Source organism: Adiantum capillus-veneris, chromosome 5, assembly GCF_014529385.1.
Source record: "Adiantum capillus-veneris isolate H3 chromosome 5, ASM1452938v2, whole genome shotgun sequence".
NCBI classification, from domain to species: domain Eukaryota; kingdom Viridiplantae; phylum Streptophyta; class Polypodiopsida; order Polypodiales; family Pteridaceae; genus Adiantum; species Adiantum capillus-veneris.
Genome location: NC_140935.1, coordinates 61,606,731 through 61,622,405, shown reverse-complemented (window position 1 = coordinate 61,622,405; position 15,675 = coordinate 61,606,731). Strand labels below are relative to the sequence as shown.

The window sequence follows — 15,675 nt, the reverse complement described above, 5'->3', positions numbered from 1 at the left end:
TAGGTTCTTACTCAATCTCCATAGATATTAACATCGTGAGGTGTTTAAGGCCTTGAGATTGAGTCCTATGAGTTAATTGCAAATCAAGCCTACTCACAAGATTTTGTCAAATTCTAGAGTCCCCATCTCTCTAAGTCAATTAGCGGGAAGTGAGATTAGCATTATAAGTAACCAGATGCTCTTTGATTGAAGAGAACAATTATTACAAAGTCCTTTTAGAGGAGAGTTGAGGGCCGTAGTTTTTGGACTAGATCGAATGTCAAATTTTCTTTCTCTCTCTCTCTCTCATCATGTTTTCAATTTGTGTATGCATGCGTAATGAAATCTTGATGAAATTATGCATGTTTTTGAAAATGTTGTGCTACAACATGCTTAGTATTGCTGAATTCAAGGCTGATTTGAATGCCACATTCAAAACGTCATTGTTTGGGCATTCAATTTAAGTATGTGATGAAGGTATTGCATTATGTTAGACAAATTATGTGCAAACTTTACTAAGAAGATTTAAACTTGATAATTGCAAGTGAATTTCCACTCCCATAAAGATAGGTTTGAAGTTAAGCCTACATGTTACTGAAGATCTTGCAGGTACTACCCTCTAGTAGACAACTGTTGTTTGCCTCATTTTGTATGTATTACAAGGCTATATATTTAGTATGTAGTATCATGCAAGGCCATATATTTAGTTTATGCATAGCCAAGGGCCTTAGACTTGTCTCAATATTGCAAGAAGTTAAGAGGATCTTTTGCTATTTGAGTGGCACTATGTGCCTTGGGTTATTTTATCCCAAGGGGGCTATCCTTTCATGTTTCACCTCATACAAAGTGGTTCTCACTTTATGATGTGTTGGAAATACGATTGCAGGAATGTCCTTAAAGATGAAGAAGATGAAGGAGAAGGTCAAGAGCACAAAACACAAAATTTGTGTTTTTTTAGTGTGTTAATTGTTTGAGTTAGGGTTGACGAATACACACACAGCTTGGAGATGGAGAAGAAGCTCAAGGCACACAACTAAGAATTTATTACTTGGTGTGCAAATACAAGATAAGATATCCATAGAGTGATGGACATATATAAAAAGTACGGAGGGAAAAAACCTCACAATGAGGAGAAAAAAAATACTCCGATGGTCTTAAGTGTGTTCACACACATCACTACCATATACATGCTAGCAAATACATGGTAGAAAATCCCCCTTGAGAGTAATGCGGTGAGCGAGAGTTGGCACATAGAGTATACGAAAGTGTCATGCCATATGGACATAATTAGCCCACAAAGGGAAGCAAGCCCAAAGCTTTGCAAAAAGCTTCAAACTTCTCACGAGGCAATGCCTGTGTGAACATATTTACAAGGTTGTCATGTATCGGCACATAAGCCAAGCGGATCACTCTAGCTAAGAGCGTCTCCCTAACATAATGATAATGCACCTCAATGTGCTTAGTGCGAGCATGAAAGACTGGGTTCCTCACAACTACCAATGAGCTTTGACTATCAGTGTAGATGAAAGTGCCAACAAACTCACATCCAACTCCCAAATCAGCCATAAGGTGTCAAAGCCACACATATAGCTATGAAAGTTACCATGCCTGAGCTTCACAACTAGAGGTGACCATAGTAGGTTGCGTCTTACTTAACCAAGATATGCATAAATTGTAGAACATGAAACAAAAACCAGCCCAATCAGCCCAGCCCAATCTGAGTCCAAAAAGGACCTAGTATCTGGTAAATGAGCCATTTTTGCTCATCAAGAAATGTGCAGGTAACAAAGATGTGAATGGGATATTCCTATCATCCATATTTGTGACAACATTGACCTCTCTACTTTTGACTTATCCTTGTCCTCTTTCTTATCTTCATCACACTTTTCCTTCTTCTTGCATTCAGAACACTCAAGCTCTCTCTTGTCTCTAGACTTACTACATTTGCAACAAGACTTGTTTCTTTCACGGGACTTCCCCCTCAATTTTTCTACCTCTGTCAATAGATGGTGCTGCATTATGCTTAATTGCTACTAGCTATTTCATCAAATTTCAGGGTATTACCAATTGCATAATTATTTACGGCATGAACAAAAGTGTCCCATGATGAAAATAGAGAGAACAATAAGCAAAGTGATTCCACTTTCTCATCTAAATTTAGCTTTTGAGCCTACAACTAGCTGAAATTAACGTTGAGATCATTTTGATATGAGGAAATAGTGCTACTTTCTCTCATGCATATTTTGACAATATTGCAACACAATTCTCAAAAATAGGACCCATAACTTGCGACAAAACGACAATGTTTATAAAGTGAGTGCAGAATAATTCAAACTAACTGAAACACTTGCCAAGTCAACACATGTAATAAGCACCTAAACCCACCTATATATGACCTAAAGCGAGGTTGCCATCTCCAACAAATTAATCACCTCACACTACGTAACATGGCCCCCAATGTTTGCTTCAAAAAAACCTCACTATAACCCTCACAAAAGGTTGTGCTCGATAAGGAAAACTGCCATAAAATATTAGCCCTCACAACTCGTTGACGTTCGAGCTCTGTGTCTAAAGTTTAAACTCTTACGTGTAAGACGTGACTCTCCTAGACGATGGAGTTTTACGCCGTGGAGCAGCGGAGTATGAAGGCAGAGCCCATGACTCTCCTCACGGTGAGTAATTGCAAGCTACATTCCATTCATTCTCTCCTGATTTTGTTCTGAAACGGAAGCTATGCCGACAGCCAGCTCTTTCGATTGGTAACGTGGGACAACTTGCAGTGGACCTTCTGATCGCCTCATTGCAAACCCACAAGGTCGGCTACCTCGATGACCCCTGCATCCTTCCTTGCATTGGAAATGACCCGTACCACGCGGTCGACAAGGGAGAGCTTGCAGTGGCATTGGAAGGTCGTCCCTGTTTCTTTGCTATTTGTTTGTGTGTGTGTGAGAGAGAGAGAGAGAGAGAGAGAGAGAGAGAGAGAGAGAGAGAGAGAGAGAGAGAGAGAGAGAGAGAGAGAGAGAGAGAGAGAGAGAGAGAGAGAGAGAGAGATTCTATTAATGTCTCGTAGAGGTCAAAGAGAACTAGTCTATACGAGGTAAAACTGTACACAAGGTGTATTTGTCAACTAGATGTCATAACATACAACTAAAAAGAGTATCTACCGTGAAATGGTTGTATCAAAGACTGTGGATTGGCCCTGATGACTGGTAACAGCTGATATCTCCACACTTTTAGATGGCAGACCACTAAGTGGCTGGCACCTATTGCACTGATGGTTGCTTCATGGAATGCCTTTTTAGTTCGCTATCTTGGGAGTTCATACTACATAGAGCTATTATGAGTGGTGAAGGCCTTGTCCAATTTATGTGCTTTTGCACGTATAGCTGATTTTGGAGGTTCAATTTCTTTGTTGGGCAGCTGCCAGAGGTCTATGCTATATTGCCTTCTTTTTACAAGGAAGGAGTTCTTCACTTTGTTCCATATCATACATCAGAGGTTGCTTGTACCTGGCTTGAAGATAATCTTGTGGATATCCTTACCTCTCGTGCTCCATCATGCGCAAGTTCCCTTTTTTGTTTATATGAGTTGTAGTTTTTTAGTTTTCTTTAGATCCTTCTTGGGAATATTCTCCCAGGGAATAGGAGTGGACTCGTGAGTCTGTTGTAGTAGCACTTGACTCTTGCATGTTTGCATACTTATTAGACAAATGGATGTATGCAACTCTCTTTTTCCGGCTTGGCTTCAAAATCGAGTCGCTTCCATTGGATAGAGACATGTTGATCGATGGAGACGAGCTGCTAAGTAGGCCATGAGGGGACAATCTTTGACTTTGCAAATATGCTAGACAAATTTATGTAGATGTGCTAGATATTGTTCCAGTGCTTTCCTTATGGATTTGCACATTGTATCATGGTATACCAATGGTTCAAGGTGGAACCATACTTAAAATACGGTATGTAAGGTAAGGATTGAGGTTTAAGGTATGCAAAAATACTAAACTTTGGTAGAAAAACCTAAAAAATAAAGAAAATGGGAATTTCATAATAGAATCCTATGAACATATAGACTATCAGTGTATCACTCCCCACTATTGGGCACTGACGACGTTAGTGGGGATGTCGTGGTATTTAGTCAATACTATGCATGATGGAGCTGATGGTTATATTGTCTTGTGGGTGACTACCATAGGTCTATACCTTGCAGTTTCCTTCAAGGGTGAATCTGGGCTTATCCTGGATTCATCTGAGTATATATATATTGGAGAGACCTACTTGCCTTGAACATCAATCAAGTCGCTTGTCACTTGCGACTTGTACATTGACAATCGCACAATATCTATTACCATGTACATGTACTTATTTATGACCCGTATGATGATATGATTGCAAATGTCAATACCACAAAGTGACACTTGATCGATGCTCATTGCCAAGATTGCAAGAACTTAGAAGCAATGATTCAAAGATTGACCAATCAAAATACTGCGGGTTAAAAGCTGCCTACTGGTTCACCTTTGCCTCCGTACTTACGAGTATGTGGAAAAAGGAGGTTTATCTTGCAAACAGGTCATGCTACACACATGGTACACTAAGATTATAGGTTTCCATTAGGGCAGACGTGCCCCACTCTTGCCCCCAGATGCTTCAACTTTTGACAGTGATAGAGGCAGTGCCACTAGCTTGTTAGTTTGCAGTATGCGTTTAGGTTAATGTATGCTTAGATGTTGCAGTGGACAAATGGCTCTTGTTGCTCATGCACATTTCATGATGGATTACATGGTTTCTATGTAAACTGGCTATGGATAAAGGCTATCCTGGCTATGTTATATGTGGTATAGTTCACAATCGGTCTCATGTAGAGTATGTACCTTACAAGATGGTTATAGTGGTTCTATGGATGCATATTGTGGTTTCTTCCTGGCCCATGTGCCTTATGGGCTATTTTCCTTGTGGCGACAGTCTTGGAGAGACCTCCCTTTATGTTTGGATATGTATGCTTTTGGGGTGGTTCAACGTTCTTGTGCTGATCGTTTATGCTATGGATATACATGTGATGACTTGGAATACTAACAGGTTGCAAACATCTAGATTGAGAGGGTCTAGACGGATGCTTTTGATATGGGACTTGCATAGATATGTTGTTGGTGAGGTGGATGTTTTGCTAATTCAAGAACATAAAATTGTTGCACCTTTGGAATATTATAAAATCTGGTTCGCAGACTTTTTGGGGACCAACAAGTGGATACTTGTCTTGTAGTTGTGGTGTATGCATTTGGTTGGTCCACGCTTGCTTGCTTCAATAAAGCACCAAGGCACTTTGGTAGCGGGCAGAGCTCCCAATAGGCCACATGATCGTGCTTGTTTGTGGACTGCTTCGACTGCTTCTTTGCCTCGATTCTGGGTTATTGGTGGTGATTTCAACGATGTTGAGTCTGAATCGGATTGGTTTTCAGCATGCAGGCTAGTATTATCATCGATTTCACCTTTGGAGCAGTAGACATGGCAGAGGTTTCTTTTAGTGACACACACTACGGATTTCTTTTGGCATATTCTAGCGTTTGGTCGTCGTTAGGGATCTCTTTACTACTCATGGGGATTTAGGGGGGCAGCTAGACTATTGGAGTGTTTGGATAGATTTTACGTTGGTCCTTGGGCAGCCTCGAGGGGTGGTGCCACATCCATTTGGGCAGGTGTTGTATTGTCAGCCTCGAGGGGTGGTGCCACATCCATTTGGGCAGGTGTTGTATTGTCGGATCATTTCCCTGTATCACTTTACATCTCTTTTGGGGTTCCTTTGGCCCTCGAGTAGAGGTGCTCGGATTCTAGAGCGAGTTCTTTTAGAGCAGGATCTTCATCAGCACTTACAATACCTTTGGTCCGAGAAGGTGTCACAAACTGTTGACGTATCAAGCCACTGAAGAACGAATTTACTGTGCAGATCCCGGAGAAGAACTTATGGGACCCCGTTCGATGGGGTCCAAGTGACACAAGAGATTAAAATAAAGCAGGACCCACACACACACACGCGTGGAACTGATGACGTGGCGATTGTACGGAATTCTGGATTTTTCGTTGATTGCTGACTTGGTAGAACTCTATGGATTTTCGCGTTTCACGCTGACTGTGTTGACGTGACAGCCTGTACGGATTTCCGTGATTTACGTTGGGCAGTTTTTCAGCGCCAGCTTTTGGGCCAGTTGCTTTTGAGTTTAAGGCTTTTCGTGTAAACTGCTTTTGGGCCTAGGGCCTTTAAATATGAGGCTAGGGCTCATTCTCTGGCACTCTTCTGGGTGAAGGTGCAGAGCGTGGAGTACCGGCTTGTACTGTGTTGATGCAATATAAAGCGTGTACTCTGTTGATGCAATATAAAGAAATACCGAAAGGGGTGCCAAGGTTTGGGGCCAATACTCTCTTCGGTGGAATTCCGCCACTCCGTGTCGCATGTGCTCTCTCTCTTTCAATTCAGTTGTTATTGAAGTGTTAAAAGTCTGTTCAATCTGTTCTTTTTCTATTGGCACGTGGTGCCCGTTTTGTGACAGTGGTATCAGAGCATCAGGTGTGTGCTTTCTGAAAGCACAACGGTCCTACAAAAGAGCAGACAGAGCAAACCAGAGACTACTAGAATTTTATTTGAAGTATCTTCGGGTCCCGACCTCGGAACTATTAGCCACTCCCACCCTTACTTCATCGCGCATTGGGCGCGCTCCCATCTTCACCGCTTTGCCTTACAGAGCATAAAGCCATAAAGAACCCAAGACATGGCGTTCATGGATTCAATAGAAATATTTGTAGTTTCTTCTCGACGAGCTTCACGACATTCTTTCGCGGCATCCTCAGCAAAATCTTCTGATGCTGCAAAGCTTTCAACAATTTTTGAATTACATGTTACCCCCTCTGATGCCTCAGGTGGTACCTCCTCCTATGGCACCAGAAAGTACGAGGGCTTTTAACCGGCAACCTTCCCAGCCGCCTGTGCCGAACGGGAGTCTTCAGGAATATGGTGCAGCCATCTAACCCTGATTCAGTGAAACCACCTTTGCCGGTGCCATTGCCCCCACCTCCCCCACCATCACCGCCACCAGGCTACAATGGTTGGAGCCCATATAGAAACCCTTATTATCTGTACCTGGGATACGCGCCTAACCAACCCAAAGATTTCAAGGATGACAGCACGCAAGTCAATTTTTTCACTTTTTCCGGGGTGAAAGATCGGAAGAAGCAATGCAGTTCTTACAACAATTCGACAACATCTATGCTTTGGGGAACTATACAGAAGAATCCAAGATTTCTCGAGTAGCAGGATTTCTTAAAGATAATTCTCTGCAGTGGTGGAGCTTAATCGCGACACAACCGCATGCTCCAAGGACCTGGCAAGCTTTCAAGACAGTTTTTGCATATAGCTACACGACTTCTATGTTTGAAGTCTAGATTAGGTCAGAATGGTGCCACAGAGACCATGGAGAACTATAACCAAAGGTTTCTCAACGTCTACCTTCCGGTGTCCTTCTCTAAGTTCATTCCCTTGGAGGACTAGTGCGACACTGCGAGCGCTACACCATTGGATTACCATCACATTGCAGGAATATTGTTTGTCCAAGCAAGTGATAGGAATGCGATTGTGCTAGCTAGGGTGGATGAAAGAGAAACATCGTGCACACAAGTGAGTGCGTGTTGACTAGATTATCACTCAACCAAATTAGGTTCCAAGATCAATTAACTTGGACTCATAAACACGATCTTGAGTATTTGCTAAGCCATTACAAGCTCACCATAAACAAAGGGAGATGTAATGCAAAATAGACTTGTGTTTATTCATTCATGAAATGAGCTTTAAGTAGCTCTACAACCTTGCATGACTGCATGTGGGATAAATCCACTCTTCTCTCCTTGACTCTTATTCTAGGACAAAGCTTACACTTTACAATCCTCCCCTTGAGGTTTGGACTAGGAAGAAATTGAAGAAACTAATATCTCTGGCACACTCCAATCCAGGAGCAAAAGAACATCTCCAATGCAGGAGACCATCCCTAATTCAGGAGACAAACTATCTCTAATCCAAGAGATGCTCAAACATCTCCCCTCAAACAAATGTATAAAACTAAGACCAAGCTATCTCCATACAAAATACAATTGAAGGGGAAATGCCAAAACAAAAGCTAGAGAATGTCATCGTAGACTAGAAGGCTATTGCCGCCTTCTTCTTCATCTTCATCTTTGTCTTCTTCTGCCAAATACGCTTTCGGCCTTGGATTTCTGCTGGTGCTGCCTTTGAAACACTTGGAAGGAAGGTGACCCTTCTTCCCACAAATGCGGCAAGTCTTCGATGCTAGACAATCCTTTGCTATGTGACCTTCTTTGCCACACTTGAAACAAGTTTTGCTACTAGAGCCAACTGCAAAAGCTCCTCCCCCTGAAGAAGCATTCTTCCCTTGCTTCTTCTCCTCGGACATTAAAGAGTTGATGACCTCTTGAAAATCTGGTGTTGGATCCTTCTCCTCAATGATGGTCATGATCTGGAAAAGCTAGGTGGTAAGGCTGCTAGGAGGACTGCGATTTTGTCCTCCTCTGACATTGCACTGTTTACATAAGTTAGTTGTGTGGTCATGCTTTTGAGGCGATTGACCAAGCTTGCAGTATCTTCGTTATGTTCCATTTGCAATTTGTATAGATTTTTCTTTAAGCTTACTTTGCTTTTCTTTTTCCTAGCTCCAAATTTCTTTTCTAGTGCTTCCCATGCAGGTGATGAGGTATCACAATCATCAATAAAGTGTACATAATTGTCATGTAGTGCAGTGATTATGATTCCTAATGCCTGCTTGTTCTTGGCTTGATTTTGTGCACTCATAGCTCTTGTCAGAACTTGTGTACTTGTAGTAGATGTCGGATCAATGAGCCTTGGCTTGACTATTCCCCACAACTGCTTTTTCATTAAATAGCCTTTCAACTTGGTTTGCCAAGTATAAAAGCCCTCCCTGTTAAATTTCCCAAGCCCCTTCTCTTCCATTGCGCTAATAGAGGGGTCTTAGCTTAGGAGACTCTCCTAGCCAGTGTCTACCTCTTTACACGAGCACAAATTCTCGTTAGAAATGATTTATTTTAAGTATTGTGTTTGGCTTCAAGATTTAAGAGTTTTAATTGAGAGAGAGAGAGAGAGAGAGAGAGAGAGAGAGAGAGAGAGAGAGAGAGAGAGAGAGAGAGAGAGAGAGAGAGAGAGAGAGAGAGAGAGCAAATTTCCTTCCAACTTTGTGAAGCTTCTCTTCACTGGAGTGAAGCTCCTCTTCCCAATTTGGTTTGCCTTGGGTGCGAAGCCTTGACTAGCTCGTCTTTTGGCTTGGAGCTCGGAAAAATTTGGATGCTTTGAAGCTTTGATAGCCTTTGGAAAAGTCTTCTGAACACTCTCTTTAGTGTCTTTTACTTTTGTTTGCAGGTGGGAGGTCATGCCAAACAGGTGAGAGCCTTGGGACTCACAATGCCTGTGGAAAGGCTTGCCAAGGGAGTGCTCTCAATTGAACTTTGTATGTGGGAACGGGAGCTCGAGAGGGCCCAATGGGAAGTAAAGGGGTTAAGCGGAGCAGTTCGGAAAGGGGGGCCTTGGGGAAACACCTCTTAGGAGGTTAGGAGCTTTAGGCACCGCGCGGGAAGGGGGGCCTCCCTGAGGTGGACTCGATTTGGACCTTAAATGCAACCTGCGCCTTAGTGAAGTTCGTGGTTGGATTGGAGACAGCCACCGTTTGCGGTCGGTCGCCAGTGCACAAAGCCGCCGGACGGCATTTGAGCAGTTCTGCCGATCGGTGGCGGATTCGCCTGTCCCTCGCAATCGAGCTCACCGCCGCTTTGAGATCCGCCGGGCGTCCTTATGTGTGGAGACCGCCTTTGAGGGTTGATCTCCTTAAAGAGGGCAGTCCCACCACAATTTCCTCGAGAGAAAAAAGGGCAGTGGTGAAGAATAAAAGGACGAGCATTAAATGCAAAAGGAAAAACCACCCACCTCTACACACACATAATCTAGCTCAAATTTTGTGTGGATGGGCTTGATTGAAAGCTCTCAAGGCAGGCTATGCACACACACGAATTGCAAATGCCAATTTCTCTAAAATAAGGAGCAGCTATTGAATGCAAAATGCAAGTTCTTGAAGGCAAATTAATGCACTCTAATGCTAACTAGGCTTCCAATTGGCGAGTGAGTAGTGGCCCAAGAGTCTTTAACTCAAGAACATGCTCATGCTAGCCAATGGAGTACTAATTAGGCATGCGATATTCAATAGAAGATAAAACCTAATGGATCTAACTAATGATTATTAAGGAATGCTAATTGTACAAACATACAAATGCATAATAGCAAACCTAGCTAGCATACCCGTGGCTTTGATACCACTTGATAGGAATAGCTAGGGTAGATGAAAGAGAAACATTGTGTACACAAGTGAGTGCGTGCTGGCTAGATTATCATTCAACCGAATTAGGTTCCAAGATCAATTAACTTGGACTCGTAAACACGATTTTGAGTATTTGCTAAGCCATCATAAGCTCACCATAAACAAAGGGAGATGTAATGCAAAATAGACTTGTGTTTATTCATTCATGAAACGAGCTTTAAGTAGCTCTACAACCTTGCACCACTGCATGTGGGATAAATCCACTCTTTTCTCCTTGACTCATATTCTAGGACAAAGCTCACACTTTACAGCACGTTTCAACCATGCAAGAGCTTATGGACCATGCTGTGGTCGGCTACAAAATGATGAAAGGAAAGTTGGAGTTTACCACGGAAGCAACTCCGGCCATCAACCAGAACTACCGGCAACAACGAAAAAATTCTTGGGAATCCTGTGAAAACCAGCCTCCACGGCCTCGTCTGACACACCGCCAACGAGACACCTTGTTACAAGAAGGCCGATGCTTCGAATGTTTCCAAAGAGGGCATACGTTCAATGCATGTCCTGAGCGAGCATCAACATCCTTAGAGCTCCCACGTCAGACAGATCCCCAGGGCTACCTCTGACTAAGAGGGCTAGATCTGCTATTGAACTAATCCTTTATATCTATGGCATACGCCTGAAAGTACAAATGAATTGTGTCGAGCATACGACAAAGTCAATGGCTTGAAAGCCCTTATTTTCTTTGACCCCGGAGCTACAGAGAACATCATCCATGCAGAATTCTTGAAGCAGATGCACTTTGATTATGATGCATAGGGTGGAGAAATTGAAGCTGAGCTAGCCACGGGGCAAACTTAGAAAGTGGTACCGCTCATTGGTGCTCTTCCAGTGACTATACAAGATTATCATGAAAAAGCCAATTTCCACATTATGAAGTTGGGCAAATACGACGTTCTCTTGGGCATGCCTTGGCACTACAAGAATGATGCGACTCTCCAAGTTCTGAACCGAACCATCACCGTGATGCAGAAGGGCAATCCAGTCGTCCTCAAAGTTCGGCTGTCCAAACAAAACCTTGAATGAACTCTTTAGTTGTTTTATACTTGGATACTTTTGAATAGTGTTTGAGAAAATATTGTTTGAAATGGATGCTATTTGTTTTAAACCTGCCTTGGTGCCGATTTGAACTGTTTGACTTTGGTTTTAATACTCGTTTCATTGATTGGTGATTTTACTCACGGGTGGAGAAGTGAAAAATATTGTTTTGGTATTGTTTGAACCTCGAAATGACGTAGGACGATGTCTGGGGAGTGTTATATGTTTGAAAACCTCGGAACAACGCAAGCCGATGTCTGGGAGCGTTTCGTTTTATGCTAGAAAACCTCCGAACAACGTAGACCGATGTTTGGGAAGCGTTTGGTTGTATGCTTGAACCTCCAAGCGACACAGATTGCAGTCTGGGGAGCGTTTGGTTGTACAGTCCTCTGAGCTCATGGCCTGAACCTTTTTAGGTTATTTGCAGGGGGAGTGATGAGGTAGTCGTTGAGTAGCTTCATACCGCAGACCGTTTGTCTCGGGGGAGTGCTCAACAATGCTGTTCGTTGTGTCTTGTAACATGCATATGTGAGCATTTGTGTTGCATTGTGATGTGTCAACCATTGAATATTCCTAATTGGATGAGATTGCCTGGGTATGTAATTTTAGTGCGTCAAGACACCCGTGGAAGATCAATGCGGTCTGGGTGTGATGCCTAGTTTTACTACGCCGGAATATCAAGAGTTCCGATCTGAACGAAAGGGGAAGCCAACTCCTTGATCAAAAGAGTCGAAAGGAGAAGCCAACTCCTTGATTAAAAGAGCCGAAAAGGAGAAGCCAACTCCTTAACCAAAAAAAAGAGCAAATTGATTGTCCCACGAATGTCCCTCGAAAATTTTTGAGCTAACTTGAGTTATTTTGCAGATATGCTGTAATTGCGGACGATTATTTTCTTTCAAGAAGGGGGGATGTCACAAACTGTTGACGTGTCAAGCCACTGAAGAACGGAGCCACTGTGCAGATCTCGGCTGAGGGGCCTAAACCCTAAGAATAAGCAGGTGAAGAAGAAGAAGTTCCTACCAACTTATGGGACCCCGTCCGATGGGGCCCAAGTGACACAAGAGAATAAAATAAGGCAGGACCCACACACACACGTGCGCGTGGAATTGATGACGTGGTGACTGTACGGAATTCTGAATTTTTCGCTGACTGCTGACGTGGCAGAACTGTACAAATTTCCGCATTCCACACTGACTGTGCTGACGTGGCAGCTTCTACGGATTTCCGTGATTTACGTTGGGCAGTTTTTTAGCGCCAGCTTTTGGGCCAGTAGCTTTTGAGTTTAAGGCTTTTCATGTAAATTGCTTTTGGGCCTAGGGCCTTCAAATATGACGCTAGGGCTCATTCTTTGGCACTCTTCTGGGTGAAGGTGCATAGTGTGGAGTACTGGCTTGTACTGAGTTGATGCAATATGAAGAAATACCGAAAGGGGCGCCAAGGTTGGGGCCATTACTCTCTGAGGTTGAATTCCGCCACTCCGTGTCGCTTGTGCTCCCTCTCTTTCAGTTCATTTGTTGAAGTTCTAAAGTTTGTTCTTTTCCATTGGCACGTGGTGCTTGTTTTGTGATAGAAGGCGCCATCTATTGCTTTCACCTTCACAATTATTAGCATCTTGTATCATGGAGTCCAGTCGCTTGTGTAGGGAGACGGCATGCTCTATTCGTAGAGAGATTCAACACAGAGAGGGTGCTCTATGTGCTCCCCTCAGCTCTACGTAGCGCATCCTAAAGGACTCTCCATACTTTGCAGACAACACACACAAATTTTATAGGAGCCACGCCGGCTCTAGGGCATCCTTGACTCTCATGCTTTGGTGTCCCATTGGATTTCGAGAGGGGATAGGATTAAAAAGGACTTCTTTTGCTATGCAGAGAGAGACACCACCAGGGTCTACGATGCGTACAATCAAGGATTCTGTATGGGTGTTGCATATAGAGCCGGATCGAGTGCTATCTATTGCTTCAGATTTCCATGAGGATTTGTTCATAGCAGAGGCAGTCACTCTAGAGGTCTTACAGGCTAGAGACCAGGTCTGACACTTCACTAGGAGGCGAGTGACTGTAGACGTGTAACTGCAATTGATGGCTTCTTTTTCCTTGAATGAGTTGCAAGATACAATGCATAGTTTGGCTCATTCCTCTCGTCCATAAATGCCACAAACTGATGACGTGTCAAGCCACCGAAGAACGGAGCCAGCATGCAGATCCTAGCCGAGGGGCCTAATGTCACAAATCAGTGACGTGGCATGCCTTGATACACCGGACACATTCCCTGCAGGCAGACAGTCTTGGAAATTCTGTCGACAGTGACACGTGGCAGATTCAGTGAATTGCGGTGCAAATTCCGCTGACTTGCTAACGTGGCAGTGCGTACGGAAATAAAGCAGGTTGTATGGAATTTCAGCTTCTGCGCAAGCTGAATTCTACGTTGGCTGTTTTTGGGGAAGCTTTTGGGTCAGTTGCTTTATTCTAAGAGCTTTTGAATTGAGAAGCTTTTGGGGCTCTGCTTTTGGGCATCCCTTGTAAAACTTATAAATAAGTGGGCAGGGCCCTCACAACCAGAGCATCTGGACGCAGAGTCTGAGAGTGAGAACCCTCCCAGTCTCTTGTACTTTGAACTGAGATTAATACAAAAAGAAATACCGAAAGGGACGCCATTCTTTGGAGCCAATATCTCTAGGCACGGAACTCCTCCGGGCCGTGTCGTATCAATTGTGAATTGTGAACTGTTTTGAAGTGAATCTCTGCTGTGTCACGGTAGAATCTTGACTTGGAGTGTCCAAGTTTGTTACAGTGGTATCAGAGCGCAGAAAGATTCTTCTTCTACGAAGGATCCGATCCTTTTTAGAGCGCACACAGCTTTTGGGAAAGGATCTTCGTGTCCCGACCCCGGACTTATTAGCCACTCCCACCCTTCATACATCATGCATCGGGCACGCTCCCGTCTTCATCGCTCTGTCTTATAAGGCATAAAGCCATTAAGAATCCCAGATTACACATGGATTCTTGTGAAGAATCTGACAGAGATGACACCTCTCAGTGGGAAGGCAAAGAAAAGATTCGGTGCTGGAACTGAAGAAAAGAATGAAGATTTGGGCAAATTTTTTTTCGGACAATTTGCCAAAAAAGGAGTACAAACGTCAATTGCAGATTGGCATATGTGTGAACCAATTGATTAAGTACTCTAGGGACCCGAGATGGGTGATACACCTGAAGAATTACCCAATTGATAAGATTTACTCGAGATGGCGTATTGCCATTGCTTCTCCTCTCAGGAGTAAAGCCGAAAAGACAGACGAGTGCTGAAAAGCAGAGCCTGTACTCGCAGAGAGACATGGACAAGCGAAGCAAAAAGCAAAGCTACGGAAAGGGCAAGAAAAAGGCAAAGAAGCCTAGATTTCGCCCAGTTTCTGACAGTCCTACAGAGGAGTCATGTCAAAAAGTTCGGACTCCGACGATCACAGATTTTACGCAAAGAAGAAGCATTTCTATAAAGCCAACCAGTATGACTTCCTTGAAGATAAAAGCAAGAAAGTTCAAGAATTTAAAGAAGGTGGGCAGTCAATTAAGTTTGACACTTTTTCTGGATTCCACGATGCTTCGAGGGCTTTGGCCTTCATAAAGTAGTTTGATATAGCTTTCTTCGGAGGACATTACTCAGAGCATTCCAAGATTCGGAGGGCTACCTCTTTCTTCAAGGGAAATGCTCGAACATGGTGGTCCACCCTTCTATTGAACAAGGAAGTACTGATACCATTGTAACAAACTCGGACACTCCAAGTCAAGATTCTATCGCGACACAACAGAGATTCACTTCAAAACAGTTCACAATTCATAATTGATTTGACAGCCCCAGAGACTGGCGTCTCTTTCGGTATTTCTTTTTGTATTAGTCTGAGTTCAAAGTACTAGAGAGTGGGAGGGTTCTCACTCTTAGACTCTACGTCCAGATGCTTTGAGTTGTGAGGGCCCTGCCCACTTATTTATAAGTTTTACAAGGGATGCCCAAAAGCAGAGCCCCAAAAGCTTCTCAATTCAAAAGCTCTTAGAATGAAGCAGCTGGCTATAAAGCTTCCTTAAAAATAGCCAACGTAGAATTCAGCTTGCGCAAAAGCTGGAATTGCGTACAGCTTGCTTTATTTCCATACGCACTGCCACGTCAGCAAGTCAACGGAATTTGCGCCGCAAGTCACGGAATCTGCCACGTGTCACTGTCTGTGG

At 43.4% G+C, this 15,675-nt stretch overlaps 1 protein-coding gene across 2 annotated transcripts in view; it reads left to right on the top strand.

The window, feature by feature from the left end:
- Nucleotides 1-2,494: 2,494 nt before the first annotated feature.
- Nucleotides 2,495-15,675, top strand: part of LOC147457402 (clast3-like protein) — a 45,496-nt gene continuing 32,315 nt past the window's right edge. For both annotated transcript variants that reach the window (XM_086512281.1, XM_086512280.1), the window contains exons 1-2: nt 2,495-2,651; nt 2,723-2,888. In XM_086512281.1, coding sequence (XP_086368407.1) covers nt 2,592-2,651; nt 2,723-2,888 — 226 coding nt within the window. In that variant the 5' untranslated portion in view covers nt 2,495-2,591. The remainder of the gene's footprint in view (nt 2,652-2,722; nt 2,889-15,675) is intronic.